This window comes from Tachypleus tridentatus, chromosome 7 (genome assembly GCF_004210375.1).
Source record: "Tachypleus tridentatus isolate NWPU-2018 chromosome 7, ASM421037v1, whole genome shotgun sequence".
NCBI classification, from domain to species: Eukaryota; Metazoa; Arthropoda; class Merostomata; order Xiphosura; family Limulidae; genus Tachypleus; species Tachypleus tridentatus.
The window spans coordinates 169,580,485-169,606,719 of NC_134831.1; the positions used below are offsets into that span (position 1 = coordinate 169,580,485).

Below are 26,235 nucleotides of genomic sequence, written 5' to 3' on the forward strand. Positions count from 1 at the left end.
CGTGTAATTCCATACAATACATAATCACAGTGAAAACTTCCTTATTGTATATAATTAATCCAGCTTTATACGTGTAATTCCATACAATACATAATCACAGTGAAAACTTCCCCTTATTGTATATAATTAATCCAGCTTTATACGTGTAATTCCATACAATACATAATCACAGTGAAAACTTCCTCTTATTGTATATAATTAATCCAGCTTTATACGTGTAATTCCATACAATACATAATCACAGTGAAAACTTCCCCTTATTGTATATAATTAATCCAGCTTTATACGTGTAATTCCATACAATACATAACCACAGTTTTCATTGGCTGACGATGTATATATATTACTCACACACTATTTAATGTTGGAGTTCGCTGTAAAAGTCTAAATTACAAATCTCTTCATTTGAAAATAAAACATATTTTATACACTTTTGGGTCCATCTTTTACCCTACCCACAAGAGAAAAAAGCCATCGATTTTTAAGACAGTTTAATCATATTTTATATTATTTCGAAAGTGTTGTAACAGATTAAAACTGTGTTACTTCAAGGTAAATAAAATCCACGATATTTGCTCGTGCATGAAGTACACGTGTAGAAACTCATTTTTTGTTTTGTATAGAACACGCCTACTTTTGGTTTCATTAAACAAATAAATACAAGTTTCCTTTCGTGCCTGTTGTAATCTTAGTGAAATAATTTCTGTGCCGTTTATTTATTTGAGATAACAACGTTAACCACTTGTTTTTAAATCTGGTGTATCTGAATTAGCAGTCACTAGATGTCACTATATATGTCAAAGAATTATATTGTATGCATTGAATTTACGAAATAAAATACAATTAGCACTTTGTTTTTATTACACTTTGATAATAAATATTCCACATTTTAGAAGCTCAAGTTAATAACGTTAAAATACATATTTTGTATACGAATAAACAATCATTATAATCTAGTGTTTCCAAAGCAGTGATACGCATACTCAGGAGTTTGCAATCTGTCACGATGGGAATAGATGAACGAATGAAATACAATAAAAAGGAAAAGGACAGAAAGTAGCTTTAATAAAGGTGATGATTGTTGGATATAATCAAAGTGATGGGACACGAAAAGTTTCTCAAGTGTGAAAACAAATGTTTAACCTGTGGAAATCACTGAAGAAATTTATGATTATTTTTATCGGAATTATATTTGAAGTAAGTAATGGCTTAATAGTAACTTTAAGTCAAGACTTACTCACTTACTCTTTGTTATTTCTATCTGAAGATAATCTTACTTGTTATGAAACTTACTCATTCAAAAATTTAGTGATATAATGTCGGGGTTCCTATTCTCACAGTTTTAGGGTTAGTATTTGAAGAGCAAAGCTGCACGATACGATAACAGCTTTTTGCTCACTGCAGGGATCAAACTCCGTATTTTACAACTTACCGCTGAGATATAGGAACACATTTTTGGAAAGTGCTTTAAAACGTGACACATCCGTTCTAATCGCTTAGTAATTTGAAAACATAAAAAAACCCACCAAAAACAACAAAATATCCAGCTACGGTAATGATTTTAAGTGAAGTATAGGATATTTAATTATAAACTACCACCTTATGTAAAATTTAGCCTAATTTTTACAGAGAATTTGATTATATTCGCAAGAACTCTAAGCCTAAAACAACATCAGATGGTTAATAGGGCGTTTTTCGTAATTGAAAATTATCAGTTTTATTTTTTCTCTGTTTCACGTCTCTCCAGTGGCTCCGCAGAAAGTCTGTAGGCTCTTACGTTAAAATAAAAACACACAAAACGGGTTTCGTTACCCGTGATGGAGAGAACACAGATAGCTTTGCGCTTAGCAATAACTGTCTGGTCTTTCTTTTCTAGGAACGACACACATAGTCTTAAGTCTTACCGTTTGGAACCAATCCGTCGAATGGGTTTTAACCGATGTTTGGAGGTCAGGTCTCAGAAAACAACAATGAATAATGAAAAATAGATATGAATAGATACAACTACAAACATTTTATCAATCATACATGGACTCCTGTTTCCATGCCAAAACAGGAAATTCAAAACTGTGTAGGAGACTTTATAAAATTAAATATACATCGTAATATATACATTTAAAAATATACAATTTAATGGAGGCCTGACGAACGAGAAGCACATTTAACACTTGTTTATCACCCATCGACAGTCTCTCTCAATGATAGATAATTTCTAGCGAGTTTGAAACATTTTCTTAGAACGTCTTCTGGGTTTTACATTATTGAAAACATTGTCGTAAATATTATCCCAAAACATAGCACTCAAGAAAAATATGTTGTTGTGGCACATGTTTTGCAGTTTTTATTTGTAGGCCTTTTATGTTCTCCAATCAGCTTTCGGCAACGTAGCTAGACGAAAATTTGAGTTACGCACGAAGAGAGGAAGGAGGTTTTGGGATCCGAGAGGCTTTCTTTGGGAAAGTTTGAATATTTGAACTTGAAATGACCAATTTTGATGACGTTTTTGTTGTATAATCTACAAGAACTTAGCCATACAGACAATGTATATTGTTTAAAAAAAAAATTCATTTTGATGTCTAATATTTGTTTTGTAAATTTTGTTGGAATACAACAATCATTCGATAGCACAAACAATCATAACTAATCTTTTACTTCTATTATAAAAGTTGAACTAACACAAACAAATTTGTAATATTAAAACTATTGTGAAATATTAACTTTCTAATATTAAAACGATTATAAATCCTATACTTATATTGCATTAAAAAATTAATTTTTATCTTCAGTTTTCGATGTCGCATGCGCCATATTGGTTCTATCTGTTCTCCAACAGGAGTCTATCTGACCATAACTTGAAGGCAGGAAAGAAATGCTTAGTTGAAGTGGAAAACACTATGTGAAAACATACGATAACCAAGACTTTCTAAAATATGTTTATACCACAGCAGTGTGGAAAGAGCAATCATTTGATTGATTGCACAGGGGAGTCCAAACCAAATCAAGATAAAATCATCATTTGTGGAAAGCAGGTACTCGGTTATTGCTGTACATCTTTAAGCACTTGGTGTGAAAACCCATCATCTCATTTGTAAATTTAAATACTTATCTTTGTACACTTGGTGTGAAAACCCATCCTCTCATTTGTAAATTTAAATACTTATCTTTGTACACTTGATGTGTAAACGTATTTCATCATTTGCAGAAATATGTACCAATCTTTTGTATAACTGTTGTAAAGACCGATCCCCTCATTTGCAAATCTAGATGCCTGTATTTGTATAGTCGGTGTGAAAAACCCTCATTTGTAAATGTAGATTCCTATCCTATCTTTGTAAACTTGGTGTGAAAACCTATCCACAGACACAACGCTTTAATAAGATTTTGATGAATTTCCTCAAATAAAGACCAATGTTCAAAGTGACTTACATCAAGCATTCATTCTGATATAAAAACAACCGAGAAATAATGATATTTTTGAAGGTGTAATATACTGACGTGTAGGATGTACCACTTCCTATTATGTACATGTATACCATACACTTTCACACTATTATTAAAAAAAAACAAAATAAAGTTAATTAATTATAGAACTTTTCTCATTAAATTTCGATACTTTGACTTGTGTGATCTTCAGGTTCTTCTGGTTCTTCTATTGTAATTTGGAATTTAATTTTCTCTGCTGCTGCAGCTAGGTTTGAAGCAGGAGTTTTATATTCTTCGCTATTTTCTTCCTGTGAGGACTCACTGAAACGCCTCTGGTGGTCAAAATCTTGACTGCTATTGGTTGGGCTAATGGGAATCATGTTTTGGTACCAATCTCTGTTATCTTCTAGGGTATCCAAGATATACTGTGCATCCGGGTACACAAGGTCAGCCCAGGTTTCCCACAGGGGATGAACTATGTAGTCAATGAATCCCACCTATGGCACAATAAGAAACTAATTAATGGTTGATTTATAGTTTTAAGTTATTTTCTTGTGTGTATGTTTAACCTGTTGACTGCTACGTATTTCAACTGCTTCGATACAACTCTAATACTTCTTCATTTTGTAACTTTTTTGTGACGCCATTTTGGATCGAAAGTAAAACAATTTGTAAGTAGGTCAAATGCATGAATGGTGCTGACATCTAGTGTTGAAGTTAGGTATTATTGAGAACAAATTAATTCGTCCGTGGCACTGTGTTACCGATCGGCTTGGACGAGTTATCTCGTCTTCGGCACTGAACAGGTCAATATGAGAGAAAATGTTTTGACATGTATTGCTTTTTTCTTTTAAACATGTGATAAATCAGAACTATGTGAAAAAAATACAAATTAGACAAAGCAAGATATAAGAAATGCAGAGAGATATTAACACAAACCACTTGTTGAAATCAGCAGATAGTCCAACACATAAACATACACTCAACTCAGCAGATAGTCCAACACACAAACATACACACAAATCAGCAGATAGTCCAACACACAAACATACACACAAATCAGATATACTCATATCAATCATCAGTTGAAACCAAATTTTTATTTTATCATACAAATAAAAATTTAATACAATTTTAAAGTCAATCTTAGGATAAGATAAGATAAGATGTGATATAAATCACACACAACAAACCAAGTAGACCAAGTCTTCAATTATACAATAATGTCATACAATAAGACATTTTATTAAACGGGGTAGATTAAATCTCCTTTTATTAGAGGTGTGTTTGGTAATGTTGTACAATGTAGTGTTCAGATAGTCTGTATAGAAGAGAAGACAGGTAATGTTGTACAATGTAGTGTTCAGATAGTCTGTATAGAAGAGAAGACAGGTAATGTTGTACAATGTAGTGTTCAGATAGTCTGTATAGAAGAGAAGACAGGTAATGTTGTACAATGTAGTGTTCAGATAGTCTGTATATAAGTGAAGACAGGGAATGTTGTACAATGTAGTGTTCACATAGTCTGTATATAAGTGAAGACAGGGAATGTTGTACAATGTAGTGTTCAGATAGTATGTATATAAGTGTGTTTGGTAATGTTGTACAATGTAGTGTTCAGATAGTCTGTATATAAGAGAAGACAGGGAATGTTGTACAATGTAGTGTTTAGATAGTCTGTATTTAAGTGAAGACAGGGAATGTTGTACAATGTAGTGTTCAGATAGTCTGTATATAAGTGTGTTTGGTAATGTTGTACAATGTAGTGTTCAGATAGTCTGTATATAAGAGAAGACAGGGAATGTTGTACAATATAGTGTTCAGATAGTCTGTATATAAGTGAAGTCAGGGAATGTTGTACAATGTAGTGTTCAGATAGCTGTATAGAAGTGTGTTTGGTAATGTTGTACAATGTAGTGTTCAGATAGTCTGTATAGAAGAGAAGACAGGGAATGTTGTACAATGTAGTGTTCAGATAGTCTGTATATAAGTGAAGACAGGGAATGTTGTACAATGTAGTGTTCAGATAGTCTGTATATAAGACAAGACAGGGAATGTTGTACAATGTAGTGTTCAGATAGTCTGTATATAAGAGAAGAAGGAATGTTGTACAACGTAGTGTTCAGATAGTCTGTATATAAGTGAAGACAGGGAATGTTGTACAACGTAGTGTCCAGATAGTCTGTATAGAAGAGAAGACAGGGAATGTTGTACAATGTAGTGTTCAGATAGTCTGTATATAAGTGAAGACAGGTAATGTTGTACAATGTAGTGTTCAGATAGTCTGTATATAAGTGAAGACAGGTAATGTTGTACAATGTAGTGTTCAGATAGTCTGTATATAAGTGAAGACAGGGAATGTTGTACAATGTAGTGTTCAGATAGTCTGTATATAAGTGAAGACAGGGAATGTTGTACAATGTAGTGTTCAGATAGTCTGTATATAAGAGAAGAAGGGAATGTTGTACAATGTAGTGTTCAGATAGTCTGTATATAAGTGAAGACAGGGAATGTTGTACAATGTAGTGTTCAGATAGTCTGTATAGAAGAGAAGACAGGAAATGTCGTACAATGTAGTGTTCAGATAGTCTGTATATAAGTGAAGACAGGTAATGTTGTACAATGTAGTGTTCAGATAGTCTGTATATAAGTGAAGACAGGGAATGTTGTACAATGTAGTGTTCAGATAGTCTGTATAGAAGAGAAGACAGGGAATGTTGTACAATGTAGTGTTCAGATAGTCTGTATAGAAGAGAAGACAGGTAATGTTGTACAATGTAGTGTTCAGATAGTCTGTATATAAGTGAAGACAGGTAATGTTGTACAATGTAGTGTTCAGATAGTCTGTATATAAGTGAAGACAGGGAATGTTGTACAATGTAGTGTTCAGATAGTCTGTATAGAAGAGAAGACAGGGAATGTTGTACAATGTAGTGTTCAGATAGTCTGTATATAAGTGAAGACAGAGAATGTTGTACAATGTAGTGTTCAGATAGTCTGTATAGAAGAGAAGACAGGGAATGTTGTACAATGTAGTGTTCAGATAGTCTGTATATAAGTGTGTTTGGTAATGTTGAACAATGTAGTGTTCAGATAGTCTGTATAGAAGAGAAGACAGGGAATGTTGTACAATGTAGTGTTCAGATAGTCTGTATATAAGTGAAGACAGGGAATGTTGTACAATGTAGTGTTCAGATAGTCTGTATATAAGAGAAGAAGGGAATGTTGTACAATGTAGTGTTCAGATAGTCTGTATATAAGTGAAGACAGGGAATGTTGTACAATGTAGTGTTCAGATAGTCTGTATAGAAGAGAAGACAGGAAATGTCGTACAATGTAGTGTTCAGATAGTCTGTATATAAGTGAAGACAGGTAATGTTGTACAATGTAGTGTTCAGATAGTCTGTATATAAGTGAAGACAGGGAATGTTGTACAATGTAGTGTTCAGATAGTCTGTATAGAAGAGAAGACAGGGAATGTTGTACAATGTAGTGTTCAGATAGTCTGTATAGAAGAGAAGACAGGTAATGTTGTACAATGTAGTGTTCAGATAGTCTGTATATAAGTGAAGACAGGGAATGTTGTACAATGTAGTGTTCATATAGTCTGTATAGAAGAGAAGACAGGGAATGTTGTACAATGTAGTGTTCAGATAGTCTGTATAGAAGTGTGTTTGGTAATGTTGTACAATGTAGTGTTCAGATAGTCTGTATAGAAGTGTGTTTGGTAATGTTGTACAATGTAGTGTTCAGATAGTCTGTATATAAGTGTGTTTGGTAATGTTGTACAATGTAGTGTTCAGATAGTCTGTATATAAGTGAAGACAGGGAATGTTGTACAATGTAGTGTTCAGATAGTCTGTATATAAGAGAAGACAGGGAATGTTGTACAATGTAGTGTTCAGATAGTCTGTATATAAGAGAAGACAGGGAATGCGGTACAATGTAGTGTTCAGATAGTCTGTATATAAGAGAAGACAGGGAATGTTGTACAATGTAGTGTTCAGATAGTCTGTATATAAGTGAAGACAGGGAATGTTGTACAATGTGGTGTTCAGGTAGTCTGTATATAAGAGAAGACAGGGAATGTTGTACAATGTCCTTTCTTTTCATGAATGTTAGTTTAATAAGGTTTCTGGTTAACACTTAACTCGCGATGTCTTGAATATTTACGCTAATTAAGAGTTTAAGACAGTTTTATAGATCTTATGACTTTGAAACAATTGTGCTGATCTATTGATCAAAAACCGTAACAGGTAGCAAAACAGGAAATGTATAGTGATAACAATCCAATACTATACGTTATCTTTGTTACAAAGGCAGCGAAATATGTTTATGTATTATCCGCTTAAAGAAAGAATTATAATATTTATTATATTTGTATCATTGTATACGAACATAGCTCAGAATTTATTACCTCCAAAAATGATAGATAGCTATATGTTTATTTTTATACACTGCTGGCCAAAATCTTAAGGCCAATGAACATAAAGAAAAAATATGCATTTTGTGTTGTCAGACTTAACCACTTATTTGAGTAGAGCTTCGAAAGATGAAAATAAGAAAAGGGAAAATAAAAATAAAAACTTTTTTAGAATTTAATCGGGAAAATGTGAACACTATGAAATTAGCCTAAATACTAGCTGGTGAAAAGTTTAAGACCATAGTGAAACGAAGCGTTAATCGGTAAACACGTAACAAAATTTATTCATTTGTGTTCAAGCATTAGCGTTGTCAACATCTCCCACTGACATATCCTGTGTTACATTGGGTAAAAATATGGCAAAGGCTAAAAAGTTGACAGAGTTTGAACGTGGCAGAATTGTCGAGCTGTAAAAGCAAAGTCTCTCTCAACGTGCTATTGCTGGTGAAATTGGGTGGAGTAAAACTGCTGTTACAAATTTCTTAAAAGATCCTGAGGAATACGGAACGAGAATTTCAAATGGTCGGCCCAGGAGCAAGAGAATTCGACGGGTTGTCCGGCAAGACACCAGCCGATCGTCGAACCAGATTAAGACCCTTACGGACGCAGAATGCAGCTCAAGAACAATAAGACGGCATCTACGAGAGAAATGTTTTAAAAACCGTAAACGTCTTCAAAGGCCACGCCTCCTTCCACACCACGAAACAGCTCGGTTAAACTTTGCTGAGAAGCACCAAACATAGGACGTAGAAAAGTGGACGAAGGTTTTGTTCTCTGATGAGAAAAAATTTAACTTTGATGGTCTAGATGGCTTCCAACGTTACTGGCACGATAAGGATATCCCACTGGAGACACTTCCTACACGACACAGTGGAGGAGGTTCCATCATGATCTGGGGTGATTTCTGCGTCCATGTAAAAATGGAAATATTCAGGTTATACAGGGGCGTCAAACAGCAGCTGGCTACATTGGCATGTTGGAGAGAGCATCCTTATTGACTGAAAACCCTCGCTTGGGTGGAAATGACTGAATATTTCAGTAGGACAACGCTGCAATCCACAATGCCCGCAGGACAAAGGACTTTTTCACGGCGAATAACTTGATTCTTTTGGACCATCCAGTGTGTTCGCCCGAACTGAATCCCATTGAAAATGTTTGGGGGTGGATGGAAAAGGAAGTCTATAGAAATGGACGTCAATTCCAAACAGTGCATGATCTTCGTGAAGCCAGCTTCACCACTTGGAATAACATTCCAGCCAGACTTCTGCAAACGCTTATATCGACCATGCCAAAGCGAATGTTTGAAGTTATTCGCAATGACGGCCGTGCAACTCATTACTGAGACCTCTTGTTGGGCATTTCCTACCCTGTTAAGCACTTCTTTTAGGTATGGTCTTAAACGTTTGACCAAGTAGTATTTAGGCTAATTTCATAGTATTCACATTTTCTCTATTAAATGCTAAAACCGTTTTTTTATTTTCCCTTTTCTTATTTTCATATTTCGAAGCTCTACTCAGATAAGTGGTTGAGTTTAACAACGCAAAATGCATATTTTTTCTTTATGTTCATTGGCCAAAGATTTTGACCAGTAGTGTATGTGTTTTATTACACTAAACCATGCATGAATTTCGGAAGAAAAGTAAGATATTTAATTCACCGTTAAATAACTAATGTATTAATTCAAACATGCTAACATTACAAACGTAGAGAGATTTCCGTGATTTCAATCTTCAAGGAATAAAACTGAAAACTATAAATATTCATACAGAAAATTTTAGTTCAATTAAACGTTCTGTTATGAACTATATGACAGTTCTGACAACCAATCAACAGCTGAACCAAATTAGCAAACGATTCCCAGCTGCTTGTTATTTAAAATGGACTCCAAAACCAGCCTTTGTTCCATAATTTGTCGGTAAACTTCGAAAACATATAAGTAATTACTTCATGCAGTTAACATGGGTGTAATTTTATAAACAGCAAAAAAAAAAAAAAACGTGTGTGATACGGTTTACAATGAAACTGAAAATCTAATTAAAATTACGCTAGGATTTTACCTCCTAAGTTTAATCTCCAAAGCCGTTGATTTTGTGAGATTGCATTTTTGAAAATATAAAGTCAAATGAGATGAAATTATTAACCTTTCACCCTATGTGCACTTGACCTTTTATTTTAGTTTTGTCACGTACCTGTGATTTTTCAATTGTAGCATTGTATCTATCACACATAGGACTAATGTCTAGGCCTTGTTCTCTTTCCTTGTCCCCCTGTTGAAAAAACTCCTCCATTAAAAGGTCCACCCATTTTTTGTACATTTCTAGTTGTTTAGTTGGACCACTTAAGTCTGCACAGTGGATCATATTCTGAAGAACCTAGAATATGAAAGAATATAACTAAATTCTAGAAATTCGTATTTCTTTGGTAAGTCACGTGACCTTAAACAAAATTCAAATGTAAACCACAGTATAATACGTATTTTCTAATACATTTACACAGTGTAGCCACTGATGTGAGTGGTTTATTTTGTAATATAAATATTAGCACGATAACTATTTTCCACGATACAATTTACAATACAACTATTCATTACAATAATGAATTATGTGTTTTATAACATAAGTAGACAGTGTAATACACTGTTCTGGACAGTGTACATATAAACATCATCTATTCAAATCAGTATCTTTATAAATATCAGCTGTCTCAGACAGTTTTCATATAAATATGAATACATACAGACAGTTTTCATATAAATATTAACAGTTACAGACAGTTTTCATATAAATATGAATACATACAGACAGTTTTCATATAAATATGAATACATACACACAGTTTTCATATAAATATGAATAGTTATAGACAGTTTTCATATAAAAATGAACAGTTACAGACAGTTTTCATATAAATATGAACAATTACAGACAGTTTTCATATAAATATGAACAGTTACAGACAGTTTTCATATAAATATGAATACATACAGACAGTTTTCATATAAATATTAACAGTTACAGACAGTTTTCATATAAATATGAATACTTACAGACAGTTTTCATATAAATATGAATAGTTACAGACAGTTTTCATATAAATATGAATAGTTATAGACAATAAAAGAATTATTCTATATTTTACTTAACTGGTTCCGATGAGTGAACCTTCTATTCTGTTCCAGAATACAGTAAAACAGATTCATTAAAACTTATACAGTAAAAAGAGAGTCGTCTATATTCTAAAAGATTGAGGTATGTAACGTATCTGTGTGTGTGTTTTCTTATAGCAAAGCCACATAGGATATCTGCTGAGGGGAATCGAACCCCTGATTTTAGCGTTGTAAATCCGTAGACATACCGCTGTACTAGCGGAGGGCGTAACGTATCTTATGCTACACTTTGGTGCATGGTGAATAATAATGATTGCTGTAAGAGTGGTCTCACTACACTTAGATCTCGATATTTTGTTCATATACTGATATTGTATAGCAGGGATTCGGATCTCAACACTGTGTGTTATTGATGTCAAGTAATTCCTATTAAAGGAATTTAGATTTTAACATTGCATTTTCTTGAAGCCCAAATACCACACATTTGTATATCTTATGTATTATTATTCTTATTTATCGGCTATTCTGTATATGTACAGTTCACACGTAACACGTGATAAAGTTGATTTCATTCTATCTAATTTTGTTTATTGTAATTATACTGTTGTCACATTTGTTATGTTCATGCGAGTAGTGGCTGTATTGCTGCATGTCATACAATAATGTAAACAGTAGTGTTCTTCAACTGTAGTTCAAATGGTATTTGGAAGTTAAGGCCACTCCTTTGTTTAATGAGGACGACCAGTCACATGAAGCATCAGTAGCACTGAGTAAATCTATTCTTACTGCGATATAATGAGACTTTAACTTAGACAGTTGGATATATCGAATTCGATACAAATGAACCTTCACTGCCTTAAAAAATCAACAAGTAAACGTAGTATATTTGTGAATTCATAAAGAATTTTTGATGTCCACTTTACACTCTGTCCAGCCTCCACATTTCGATTTCACGCTCACAATTACTCAAACGTGTATTAATTACTAACATGTTGATTCTCCTATTAGGTTAACCCACCTTCACCTGAATATACAACAACTGTGTAACAGGAATTTAAATCTCAATATTGTATTTTGCCAGGTAGTTACGTCCCTCGACTCGTAATTTGAGGGTCCCAGGTCCGAATCCCGTCCCACCAAAAATACACACCCTTTCAGTTGGGGACATTATAAAGTGATGATCAATCTCACTATTCGTTGGTAAAAGGGTAGCCCAAGAGTTGGCGGTGGGTGGTGATGACTAGTTTCCTTCCCTCTAGTCTTACACTGCTAAATTAGGAACAACTAGTGCAGATAGCTCTCATGTAGCTTTGCGCGAAATTCGAGAACAAATAAACACTGTATTTTGTCTCCGTTATATCCTTTCAGTAAAATATGTATTTCCGATAAATTAAAAGTTGTGTTTCCACACGTACAAAATACACCGAAAAATCCTAATAACGTAATGAACTTTAAGTTTCACAGTTTTTGGTATGGTTGAAATTTCGTGCAAAACTATGCAAGGGTTATTTGTATTAGTCGTCCCTAATTTAGCAGCGATAGACTAGATAGTAGATAGCTAACTAATACTGCCCACCGTCCACTGCTGGGCTATTTTATACCAACGAATATTGGGATTGTTACAGTTAATTAAGGACTCGTGATCTAAGGAACGTTAACTAAATAGTTATGAACTAAAAGATATTTTATATGTTAATTAATGAAGCAAAGTTTATATGATACATTTACTTAATGTCAAAAGTTAGTATGGTAGAAAGGTAACAGTTATAATGACTAGAATTACCAAGACTGTTAACGATATTCTCAGACTTAATAAGTTAGACACGAGACGGAGAAGTTACACATTAGTGCTTAGACACATTAATTAAACCATAAACGGTACTTTATGTGTGTTAGGGCTAGACAGCTAGACCACAGACTCTTTAGGATTTGATTGAGATACAGCCGTCCTTAATGTTGGACGGACAGCAGTACCCGCTGCATCAAGAACCTTGTTCAACTCTTTAAACCGAATAAAATGATTAACCCTCGCTACTATATCATGTACACAGATGAAAGCTTCATGTCTCGAATCTTGGATCTTTAGACCAGTAACGTGAAACCTTAACCACTAGGCTGCGAACAACCATTTCTTTGGGGGGGGGATACTGTATCTTAGGGGATGACATTTAATACATTTATAACTGATTCCAGAAGTCAGTTTTAATTATTATGCAAACTTCTCAGTGAATGTCAAACCATTAAAAAGTTCACTAAGTCTGGTTTGTTTGTTTTGAATTTCGCGCAAAGCTACACGAGGACTATCTGTGTTAGCCGTCCATAATTTATCAGTGTAAGACTAGGTGAGAGGCAGCTAGTCATCACCACCCACCGCCAACTCTTGGGCTATTCTTTTACCAACGTACAGTAGAATTGATTGTTACACTATAACGCTCTCACGGCCGAAAGGGCGAGCATGTTCGGTGACAAGGATTCGAATATGTGACTCTTTGATTGCAGGTCGAGTGCCCTTACCATCAGGCCATGCTAGGCCCAACAGCTCTTTAAATACACGGTATTGATTTGACTTAGAGTTTATTACAGTATCGTACATACCTGAATTCTCTCAGTATAATTGTCCAACAGAAGCACCCCGGATCCAGCGACTTACCTGAATTCTCTCAGTATAATTGTCCAACAGAAGCACCCCGGATCCAGCGACTTACCTGAATTCTCTCAGTATAATTGTCCAACAGAAGCACCCCGGATCCAGCGACTTACCTGAATTCTCTCAGTATAATTGTCCAACAGAAGCACCCCGGATCCAGCGACTTTTTTCGTTTCCACCATGGTCTTTAAGTCCGCTAGTAAAGTCATATGTTTTGACATATCCGTTGCTATAACCTACAAAGTAAATTATTGTTACCATGACAGATAAAAAAAACACGAACATTTCATTCTATTCTATTAATTCTATAACAGTGGTTCTTAACCTTGTTGGAGGTACTGAACCAGAACAGTGGTTCTTAACCTTGTTGGAGGTACTGAACCCCAGAAGTTTTGTATTTGCATTCATCGAATCCTTCGTAATTGGAAAAATAAAATATGATTTTTTTCAAATTCAAAACATAAGTAGATATTTTATTAGTTCACAAAATGAGCCGTGCATCAGTTGCACACAATATCACTGTGTTCAAAGAACAAAACCAACAAGACATGAATTTCACACAAAAACAAAACTCAATGAATATTTAGAGCAAATCAATGTGACTTTTGCTGTTGCCTTTCAGAGACAAGTTCAGAAATGCGCGACTTCACCTTGGCAAGTGCCATTCTCATATCATTTTCGCAACAGAATCTGTTCCTTTTCTTTGTTTTTATGTCTACCATCCTCGAAATGAATTGCTCGCAAAGATACGTTGTAACAAACGGTATGAGTATCTCAAGGGCTTTCTTAGCAATAAGAGGGTACGCTACGATTTGGTGACACCAAAACGTTGTTGTTCTGAAAAGTTGCTGTTGAACCTGGATTTGCTGAAGTTCAATGATTTCATCGATGTATTCATCATTGACGTCTGCTGTCGCAACACTAAACGTGAACGGCTGTCTCACCCTTGCTGGATATGACTCTCTGGTGGGGAAGTATCCATCGAGAGACTTTGCGAGCTCATCTAAGTGCATGGCAATTGCTTGCTTCAGTTCCCCGGGTACAGAAATGTCTCCAATTTCAGACACATCTTCGATCTTACTTACACAGTCGTCCAGCAGAGGAAAGTTTGCGAAGTTATCATTCTCTGTTCGTCGTTTCCATAACGGTAGCTTTTTTGAAAAGCCTTCAGGTTTTCTTCCGCTTCGATGATGTTGACTCCACCGCTCTGCATCTGTTGATTGAGAGCATTGAAGATATCGGACATGTACGTCAAAATGAGAATGAACTCAGATTTTTCGAAGCAATCTGCATGACAATGTTGCTTCTCTCGCAAAAACAGGGATAATTCCACACGCAGGGCAAAAACACGATTCAGCACCTTTCCCAGGGATAACCATCGAACGTTAGAATGGTACAGAAGTACCTCGAATTCAGAGCCCATTTCATTGCACAGCTCTTTGAAGATGCGGTGCTTCAGGGCACTATTTCACACAAAGTTCACACATTCCACTACAATTTTTAATACTTCTGCCAGTTTTGAAGGCAAGGCTTTTGTTGCCAACGCATGTCTGTGCAGAACACAGTGCGTTACAATGATGTGTGGTGCATCGGCTTTCACCAGCGCACCAAAACCAGAGTTTCGTCCCAGCATGACTGGAGCTCCGTCCGAACAAACTATAGAAACCATATCCAACAAATGATCGTCGTCTCTGAAGAAGTCATCCACAAGTTTCTTCACGTTGGTTGCCTTAGTTGTTGTTGTAACAAAATAAAAAAAAACCTTCTTTTATCTCGTCGTTCTTCACATAGCGCACGAATACAACAAGTTGGCTTAGATTGGAAACGTCGGTGGTCTCGTCGAGTGGAAGGCTGAATTTTGCTGGGCTTGAAATCAGATCTGCAACTACTTGAGCCAAGACATCATCGCTTATGCCATCTACTCTGCTGCTGATGGTGTCATTTGAAAGAGGAATTTGGGATAACTTATTTTCAGCAGCTTTTCCCACCATGATATTCGCCATCTTCAACGCAGCTGGTTTTACGAGTGCTTCACCAATGGTGTGTGGTTTGCCCTGCTTTGATCTCAAGTACACAACTTCGTACGATGCTGTGAGGATCGGTTTGTCGATGGGTACAAAGTTGAGAACAAAGTAACCTTTTCATCGAACCTGACTCTCTTTACCTTGAATTCAGCAAGCGTTGTGTTCTTGTGTTTCCCATCTCCATGCAGCTTTAGGGAGTGTCCTCTTAGTTTTGCCGGTGCTAGACTAGAATTGCTCAACTTGGCATTACAAATCATGCATTGAGGACGCTGACTCCCATCATGTTTCGTTATACACGTGAATCCATATTGTACATATTCGTCCGACCACTTTCTGTTTTTCCTCGACATAGTTAGTATGAAGAGTCTGAAAGATTAGGAAAAAAAATCATAAATGACGCACGATTACTACAGTCACAAGTCGACTGCTAAGCGCACGCAGTTCCCTGCAGCACAGATATTAAGGGCAAGTGATGTGATGTGATCAGCCGCAGCCAATGGCGGTCAAGTGGAGCATGACGTCACAAATCGTACGAGTGGGGTGAACGGAACGGACACACATACAGTGTGTGTGTCTTGACCTCCACCAAACTCCTGAGACTGACTCACCGAACCCCTGGGATTCGATTGAACCCAGGTTAAGAACCACTGTTCTAATTTTTAAGAAATTGTCTGTTCTGGAAACTTCGGATACATAGTGGTAAATTGTATTGCTAGAGCGGAACTAGATTTACCATCCTTAGAATATCTCGGTATTTCTAAGTTGATTTTATTCGTGGTTGAACAAATATGTTTATTTCGTTGCATGGCTATAATTGCTGTTACAACGTTAAGCACACGGGCGTATTTATCTAAAGCTAAATATTAACAATGAAGATGAAATTTGAATATCAGGTTTCATACTGATGGTTTCCACAGACACTTTCTTCAAACACCTCTCTACCTATAACTATGTTTATTTGTTTCAAAATTTAAATATTTAAATTGGTTTCAAATAAAACTGATTTTACTTTGTCTTTTTACCTGTAGGTAAGTAGTTTAATTTTGTTTCTGTTAACTTGTTTTTATTTGAATAATTCCAATATAATAAATATTTTATGGTTTTGGTGTATAAAGAAATATTTATTATTTAACGAAGGTGTATAGAAGTTAATTAATAAATTCTCTTTTTTGAATATATATCTATGACCAACTTAATTGTACTAGTGGTTAATGTTAGGAAGACAATATAACTTTGATGTGTAACTTATCTTACATCTCCGATTTACAACGAAATAATTGGATTTAATCTTAAATTTACGAAAACCACAGTCATAAATTTGTTGGTTTATAATTTTCTTATATAAATTTTATTTTGCTTTCTGCGAGTTGCTAAGCTTCACCAACAAAACTTTCAAACACGCAAGAAATTACGAAACTCTAACAAGAGGAAGCATTTTAAATTATTACTCGTCAGTTCGTGTTGAAGTGAAACTTACCATATCGATGGCAACTTTACGAAGTGTTTGGCACTGTTTTTTACTGAGGTTGACGAAGATATTGCAGTTTTCGTCTTGAAGTATCTTGAATGCTACTGCTAATGAATGGCTTTCAAGAACAGATTCATCATTATACATGATTGCCAGTTCAGAACCTGATGAAGGAAGTTTTACGTAGATTATAAATCTTACTACTGAAACAATAGTATACAGACACATTACTATCAATGCCTTCAATATGTGATTTCTGTATTTATCTTTGTAATATTACTCTGTTTGAAGCACAAAGCTACTCGAGGGTTATCTCCACAACCCGTCCCTAATTTAGCAGTGTAAAGCTAGAGGGAAGGTAATTAGTCATCACAACCCAAGAGTTGGCTGTGGGTTGATTGACCGTCACAGTATAACGCCCCACGGCTGAAAGGACAAGTATGTTTGGTGTTGCAGGGATTCAAACCCGCCACCCTCGGATTACGAGTCGAGTGCCTTAAAATTGTTTAAAATATTATTTCCATTGTAACATAGCGTTCTTAAAATGGACAAACTTATGAAAGCGAAATTCAGAGACTAAACAAAAGGTAAGATACAAAAAAATCATTATTTATAGAGCAAATACAGCGCGTATATTTATTGTAAACTTGCGCAATCATTGTTACTGAAATATCAGCTCTCTTATCTTCAAACTGAATCAACTTAAATCATATGCCAGGCAATTTAAACTAGTATTATTTATTCAACTCGATTAAATCAGATGTATCTAGAGTGATTAGCGCTACTCACGCGATTTTAATTTCTATTCAAACGTAAAGGAGGTTATAATAACGAGCCATCATCGGAGAACACTCACATCAACCTATATTCACAAAGAGCGGCTTTAGAGCCACACCCTTCAGGAGAAGACCAGTTGTTTCCTCAAAAGGATGACAATGAAAAAAGTAGCTACTTTAAAGACTGTCTTGATCACGTGTCATGCTCAAACTGTGCGACCTAGAATAACTAACAAATTCTGAAAGCTACCCCACTTCTTTTAATTAAAAAGTTATTTCGTGATGACGAGAAACCCACTTGAAGTAAAAATGTATTCTCAAGACGGCTGGAACGGGTATTAAAACTGTAATTAAAATAAAGTACAGAACAACGCTTCAGGTTAACCTGAAGATGACCTAAGAAGGTTAAAAAGCCATCAAGAGAATACAAAAAGTTATTTGTTAGAATTACATTAGAAACTCAAGCTTTCATATTTTATCGTAAAAAAGTCACCTATCACTGTGTAGGTGTCCGAAAAATCACCACATTTATAAACAGGAAAAAACTAGCTTTTGCAATTATTTTAATAGTTGTGCATTAACAGAATAAATCTTATTGCAAAAAGTCAAATACGTTATATATTAGATATAAAATCTGAAAAATGGCTAATTACAAATGGTCTAATCACTGTTTAAGTTTAAATGTATACATCAGTATAAACAATAAATGAGGAACTTTATACTCTCAATGCAATAATAATAACAGTTATGACCAGGCATGACCAGGTGATATAGGTACTCCACTCGTAATCCGAGGGTCGTGAGTTCGCGAAATTCAAACCAAACCCATAATTTTGAATGCATAAAAGACAACAATAAAATACCATTAAAATGTAAGATTTTGAAGTTTTTCTATTTTTATTATTTTGCAATTTTCACGTGAAGATGATACCAGAGGGAGTCGAAAGCTTACTTTTACTGAACAACAGCCTCCCCGCCTATTAAAATACATTTAAAATATATGTGAGTACTTTTTTATTTCATTTGTTAATCTTTACAATTTTTCACTTATTGTAAAATTTCTAATTCAATAAGTTTTGGATTTTTTTTTTAATTCAAAAAAGGGCTATACTTACTGGAGTTGACCAAGTATTGGTTTGTAAGTCCTGGGTGGTCAACATCGTGGATAGCTGCTGCAAACAATGCAGCTAGTATTTCTAAATCAGTGAAAACTGACTGCAAAAGTTAACACTGAATCAGTTCTAGTTTTTAAACACCAGATTCACAACACTAAAATACTCCAAATAATATCATCTCTGTTAAGGAATTCACTTCTAATTATTTATATTCTAATAATTTTCATTATGAATTTATGTAATCACACAGTGTTCTTTTGAAATTAAATAGCACGTGTTGCATGCGTTTAGTTCGCACTTAGATCGTCCTATTTTATTTTATTATTATATCTTCCTAATCTATGCAAATAAGAACAAAATATTATTATTATTACTTCATGTTCATAATAAAATTATAATAAAACTTTTGTTTAAGATAAAAGTCACCCTTAGAGGTAATTAATATATACATATATATATTTTTAAATATGCGCATTTGACACTAATAAGACAAACTAGTTTAAAGCGTGGACTTCAATTAGGTGTATTAGTAGAAATAATAACTCTCTGTTACTACTTTATTATTCAGACTACAAATCTACAATTATAAATTACATCAATCAGTTCTAGTCATCTTTGTACAAATCTTAACGTGAAATATGTTTGTAAGGGTTAGTAATTACTGGAATAGCTACACTGTATGTATGAATTTGGATTAAAAATAATATTCAAAAAGCATCTACTTTCCTCTTTTCTACACGTAAAGAAAAGTAGTTATATATATATAATGATTTTCTGTCTTACTTACAGTTACCAGGAGACTTACGTCAAGTGCTGGAGACAAGAGGAGAACGTTCACAGACTGGGTGACGTCACCAGCATGAGTGTTGTTGTGGTAAGGTACCTTGAGATAATGGTCTTCTAATGTCATGAGGTAATGGATAGCTGTCTTAGCAGGTATATTGAATGTCTTGAGAATCTCTCTATCCTGGAGAAGCAGTCAATTATAGCTACTTAAAGAAAATTAATAGCTGGATAGAATGAAACTTGAAGAATATAAATAAATGATATTTTATAATGTATATATATATATATATAGCTGTAGTATTATTAGTTACATTAGTTATCAATAGGCGATTAAAATCAGCAGTCTAAAACAACGATGAATTTAATATAAATTAAACATTTGTAGAATTGCCATTTTCGGTCTTCGCTGTCAACTTGATGACATAACAGTTAATGTCTGTGGCAATAGTTTCCACTTCTGTTCGGGATAACCCACCTATCAGACAAAATCCAAACACTGACCAGTTATCATGGTTTGGTTTGGTTTGGTTTGAATCACCTGCCCTAGTCGTCCCTAATTTAGCAGTAAAAAACTAAAGAGAAAGCAGCTGGTCATCACCATCCACTGACAAGTTAAGAGAAAGCAGCTGGTCATCACCATCCACTGACAAGTTGGTTAAGGAAGGGTTAACTCAGTTGACTGTGCTTACACCTTTCAACTCTTTCTGAGTTTCACTGACATTAGCCAGTTGCCCTTAAAAGTTCTTAAAGTATTTGTTTGTTTGATTTTGAATTTCGCACAAAGCTACTCGAGGGCTATCTGTGTTAGCTGTCCCTAATTTAACAGTGCAAGATTAGAGGGAAGGCAGCTAATCATCACCACCAACCGCCAACTCTTGGGCTACTCTTTTACCAACGAATAGTGGGATTGACCATAACATTATAATGCCCCCACGGCTCAAAGATCGAGCATATTTGGTGCGACGGGGATGCGAACCCGCAACCCTCAAATTACGAGTCGAACGCCTAAACACGCTTGGCCATGCCGGGCCTTCTTAAAATAGCTATAAAAGAAATAAAACATTACTACCATATGAAATTCCCAACGGAATGACGTCACTGAGGGTGAACACGCCACGAGTTTCAAAATTAAATCAAATTTCTATCTTGATCTGTTCATCCCCAAAGACATTCCGTATATGATGTGAAAAGATCTAATTATATCCTGTTAAAAAGTTTTTATAATAATATGTAACTATATATATATATATATACAATTCACTTATGAATATTGTTTTATTATTCATAAATAACTGAAGAATAGAGGACATAAAATTCTCAATTAAATAAATTTCTTTTTTATAATAAATACAAAAATATCCAATGAAATAAACTTTCAATTATCAATAATACCTTATGTGGTCATTAGAGGGCGCTCCTTACGTAGGTTCATTATAAAACTTTGAAAATATAGTTTTATTCAGTATAACAGGTTGGTAAGACTAATTTCAATAAGTTAGGCTTGTCTCGGCTTTCCCGTATCATACCAGATCAAGTGTTCAATAGAAACGTAGGAAGTTAGATATATAAGACCTATAATATGACATGTAAAACTCATGATAGGGCTGGTAGTTTTCCTTAAGATCATTTAGTTCAGTTTAATATATTTTTATAAGGGAAGAAGTTAGGAGTTTCAAATAGCAGAAAGTTTTGAGTGGTTTCATATATAAACAGTAAGGACTCTAAGGACGTTTCACAAATGGCTGCAGACAAAGAAAGGCAGTAGGAGTCGAAACGTTGTGCGTGCCAACACTCAGCTCTGGACACTTACTTTATTTTCCATGATAACTGGATTGTTTATCATCTGCATTTGGACGTTGTCTGTTAGATGGTATATTCCCAACCTACTTGGGTGCTATCACCACAGACATTATTCGTTATGACATGAAGTTGACAACTGTGTCTGACCAACAAAACGGCAAATTATTATTTTATGTACATATATACGCATAAAATCAAACAAGTACAAACGTATAAGTTTTCATCCACGGATACAAATCAAAACAACACATTCCATTAATTATTTGGGGTTTTATTCTCTTATTTATTATTTAGTTATTGAGTTTCTACAAAGACATTCTGAAGAGTGACCTCTGAAGTCACGAATAACTAGAAAATTATAAAGAAAATAAACAAATAAAATAACAATTATTCCTTATCGGTCTGTCATTTATAAGTGATCTTTCATTTTGTTTTTAACCTGTTCAGTGCCGTAGACGAGATAACTCGTCCGAGCCGATCGGTAACACAATGACACGGACGAGTTAATTCGTTCTCAGTAATACTTAACTTCAACGCTAGATGTCAGCACCATACATGCTTTTGACCTACTTACAAATTGTTTCACTTTCGATCCAAAATGGCGTCACGAAAAAAGTTACAAAATGAAGAAGCATTAGAGTTTTATTGTAGTAGCTGAAATACTTAGCAGTCAACAGGTTAAGTTTGTGATGTTTGGATTTTTTGCATTAAGGGTTTAGTCTAAAGAGCACCTATACATGCAAAATTAGCAAGAAATAAAGATAATTTTATATTTTCAAACAGCCCTTCCTGTGTTATTATATGTTACTCTCTAAATAAGTAAATTCTAACTTATTTTTTATGTAAATATAGTGTGTGACTGACCATAGGTGAATAAATCTTTTAATATGTTTATAAAATCAATAATCGAGAGAGCAATAAGGCTACAAGTAATTACAGTTTATTTTCTTACGTATGACTTAATATTTCACTTTTCATGATAAAATACACCCTATGATTTTTAAACATGTTATTAATTCTTTTGTCAGTCAATAACATGCACGTGTTACAGAATAACACCAACGAAAACGTTAAGTTCGTGTTTAATATCTCAACGCTCACAGTATCGTCCCAATCCACCATGGTCATATATACTAGGATATAAATAAAGATAAAAAAATAAAATTTCACTGACCCTCCATATTGTGTACGTAACTGCGGTGAGTGGTCGATTATTGGATAAATCTGTTATTCTGAATATATCAATACCCCACTTATCCACGTGTTCAAGTTCCTATATTGAAGAGAGAAAAGGTAAAGTAATCTAGAGGCACGTGCACAGGAATAAAAAAAATATGTTCTTTATTTGGATAATGACCAATCTTTCATTGCGCTATTCAAACACCTACAATATGCATAGCTAGTTAATATTTTTATGTTTATTTCTAGCATACGAAAATGTTAGTAAAAATAACCTAATTTCATACTTTAGGAAACTGGAGCTATCATGAGTGCAGTGTTCAATCAAGACATTAACTCAGAGCAAATTGTTATTTGCTATTAAATCAAATTGCTTTTGAATATATAAACAGTAACGGTGTTTACTAACACTACATAGATTCGAATTCACTTGAGAGAGCTTATAGAAGGGCATGGCCTTGTGGTTAAGGTTAGGGCGCCCGACTTGCAGTTTGAAGGTGCCGAATTCGAATCTTCTTCACCGAACATGTTCGTCCTATATGTTGGCGATTAGCCCAGCCAACCGAATGTAAAAATTCTTAGGCTTATAATAAAAATAGGATGATACAAAACTCGTTAAAATTAATGTAGTAATAAAAAAAATATTGTCTAAATATCCAACATGCGTTAGAAAAGAAAAACTTTCGTTGTAAGACTCTACAAGATGCAATTTAATAAAACGTCATTACTTGCTGATGTATCTTATGAAATCTTTATAAACCACGTTACATATCTTGTGAATTCTTTATAAAACCACGTTACATATCTTATGAATTATTTATAAAATCACGTTACATATCTTATGAATTCTTTATAAAACCACGTTACACATCTTGTGAATTCTTTATAAACCACGTTACATATCTTATGAATTCTTTATAAATCACGTTACATATCTTGTGAATTCTTCATAAAACCACTTATGTTCACGTTACATATCTTATGAATTCTTTATAAATCACGTTACATATCTTGTGAATTCTTATAAAACCACGTTACATATCTTATGAATTCTCTATAAAATCACGTTACATATCTTATGAATTCTTTATAAAACCACGTTACATATCTTATGAATTCTTTATAAAACCACGTTACATATCTTGTGAATTCTTTATAAAACCACGTTACATATCTTGTGAATTCTTTATAAAACCACGTTACACATCTTGTGAATTCTTTATAAAACCACGTTACACATCTTGTGAATTCTTTATAAAACCACGTTACATATCTTGTGAATTCTTTATAAAACCACGTTACATATCTTGTGAATTCTTTATAAACCACGTTACATATCTTATGAATTCTCTATAAAATCACGTTACATATCTTGTGAATTCTTTATAAAACCACGTTACATATCTTATGAATTCTTTATAAAACCACGTTACATATCTTGTGAATTCTTTATAAAACCACGTTACATATCTTATGAATTCTTTATAAAACCACGTTACATATCTTGTGAATTCTTTATAAAACCACGTTACATATCTTGTGAATTCTTTATAAAACCACGTTACATATCATGAATTCTTTATAAAACCACGTTACATATCTTATGAATTCTTTATAAAACCACGTTACATATCTTGTGAATTCTTTATAAAACCACGTTACATATCTTATGAATTCTTTATAAAACCACGTTACATATCTTGTGAATTCTTTATAAAACCACGTTACATATCTTATGAATTCTTTATAAAACCACGTTACATATCTTATGAATTCTTTATAAAACCACGTTACATATCTTGTGAATTCTTTATAAAACCACGTTACATATCTTGTGAATTCTTTATAAAACCACGTTACATATCTTATGAATTCTTTATAAAACCACGTTACATATCTTGTGAATTCTTTATAAAACCACGTTACATATCTTAAAACCACGTTACATATCTTGAATTCTTTATAAAACCACGTTACATATCTTATGAATTCTTTATAAAACCACGTTACATATCTTCTTTATGAATTCTTTATAAAACCACGTTACATATCTTATTGAATATCTTATGAATTGTTTATAAAACCACGTTACATATCTTATGAATTCTTTATAAAACCACGTTTGAATTCTTTATAAAACCACGTTACATATCTTATATCTTTATAAAACCACGTTACATATCTTGTGAATTCTTTATAAAACCACGTTACATATCTTTGAATTCTTTATAAAACCACGTTACATATCTTGTGAATTCTTTATGAATTCTTTATAAAACCACGTTACATATCTTGTGAATTCTTTATAAAACCACGTTACATATCTTTGAATTCTTTATAAAACCACGTTACATATCTTATGAATTCTTTATAAAACCACGTTACATATCTTGTGAATTCTTTATAAAACCACGTTACATATCTTGTGAATTCTTTATAAAACCACGTTACATATCTTGTATTCTTTATAAAACCACGTTACATATCTTGTGAATTCTTTATAAAACCACGTTACATATCTTAAAACCACGTTACATATCTTATGAATTCTTTATAAAACCACGTTACATATCTTATGAATTCTTTATAAAACCACGTTACATATCTTATGAATTCTTTATAAAACCACGTTACATATCTTATGAATTCTTTATAAAACCACGTTACATATCTTATGAATTCTTTATAAAACCACGTTACATATCTTGTGAATTCTTTATAAAACCACGTTACATATCTTATGAATTCTTTATAAAACCACGTTACATATCTTGTGAATTCTTTATAAAACCACGTTACATATCTTGTGAATTCTTTATAAAACCACGTTACATATCTTGTGAATTCTTTATAAAACGTTACATATCTTGTGTTACATATCTTGTGAATTCTTTATATCTTAAATTCTCTATAAAATCACGTTACATATCTTGTGAATTCTTTATAAAACCACGTTACATATCTTATGAATTCTCTATAAAATCACGTTACATATCTTGTGAATTCTTTATAAAACCACGTTACATTCTTTATAAAACCACGTTACACATCTTATGTATAAAACCACGTTACATATCTTATGAATCTTGTGAATTCTTTATAAAACCACGTTACATATCTTGAATTGAATTCTTTATAAAACCACGTTACATATCTTATGAATTCTTTATAAAACCACGTTACATATCTTATGAATTCTTTATAAAACCACGTTACATATCTTATGAATTCTTTATAAAACCACGTTACATATCTTATGAATTCTTTATAAAACCACGTTACATATCTTATGAATTCTTTATAAAACCACGTTACATATCTTATGAATTCTTTATAAAACCACGTTACATATCTTGTGAATTCTTTATAAAACCACGTTACATATCTTGTGAATTCTTTATAAAACCACGTTACATATCTTATGAATTCTTTATAAAACCACGTTACATATCTTGTGAATTCTTTATAAAACCACGTATAAAACCACG

General features: G+C 33.6%; 1 protein-coding gene across 10 annotated transcripts in view; it reads right to left on the minus strand.

Moving 5' to 3' along the window:
- Nucleotides 1-262: 262 nt before the first annotated feature.
- Nucleotides 263-26,235, minus strand: part of LOC143257201 (3',5'-cyclic-AMP phosphodiesterase, isoforms N/G-like) — a 425,601-nt gene continuing 399,628 nt past the window's right edge. For all 10 annotated transcript variants that reach the window (XM_076515579.1, XM_076515576.1, XM_076515575.1 and 7 more), the window contains 7 exons: nt 22,743-22,841; nt 19,788-19,949; nt 18,983-19,082; nt 17,101-17,255; nt 13,713-13,835; nt 10,036-10,218; nt 263-3,920 (listed from right to left, as the gene is read on the minus strand). In XM_076515579.1, the coding sequence (XP_076371694.1) occupies nt 3,600-3,920; nt 10,036-10,218; nt 13,713-13,835; nt 17,101-17,255; nt 18,983-19,082; nt 19,788-19,949; nt 22,743-22,841 (1,143 nt within the window). In that variant the 3' untranslated portion in view covers nt 263-3,599. The remainder of the gene's footprint in view (nt 3,921-10,035; nt 10,219-13,712; nt 13,836-17,100; nt 17,256-18,982; nt 19,083-19,787; nt 19,950-22,742; nt 22,842-26,235) is intronic.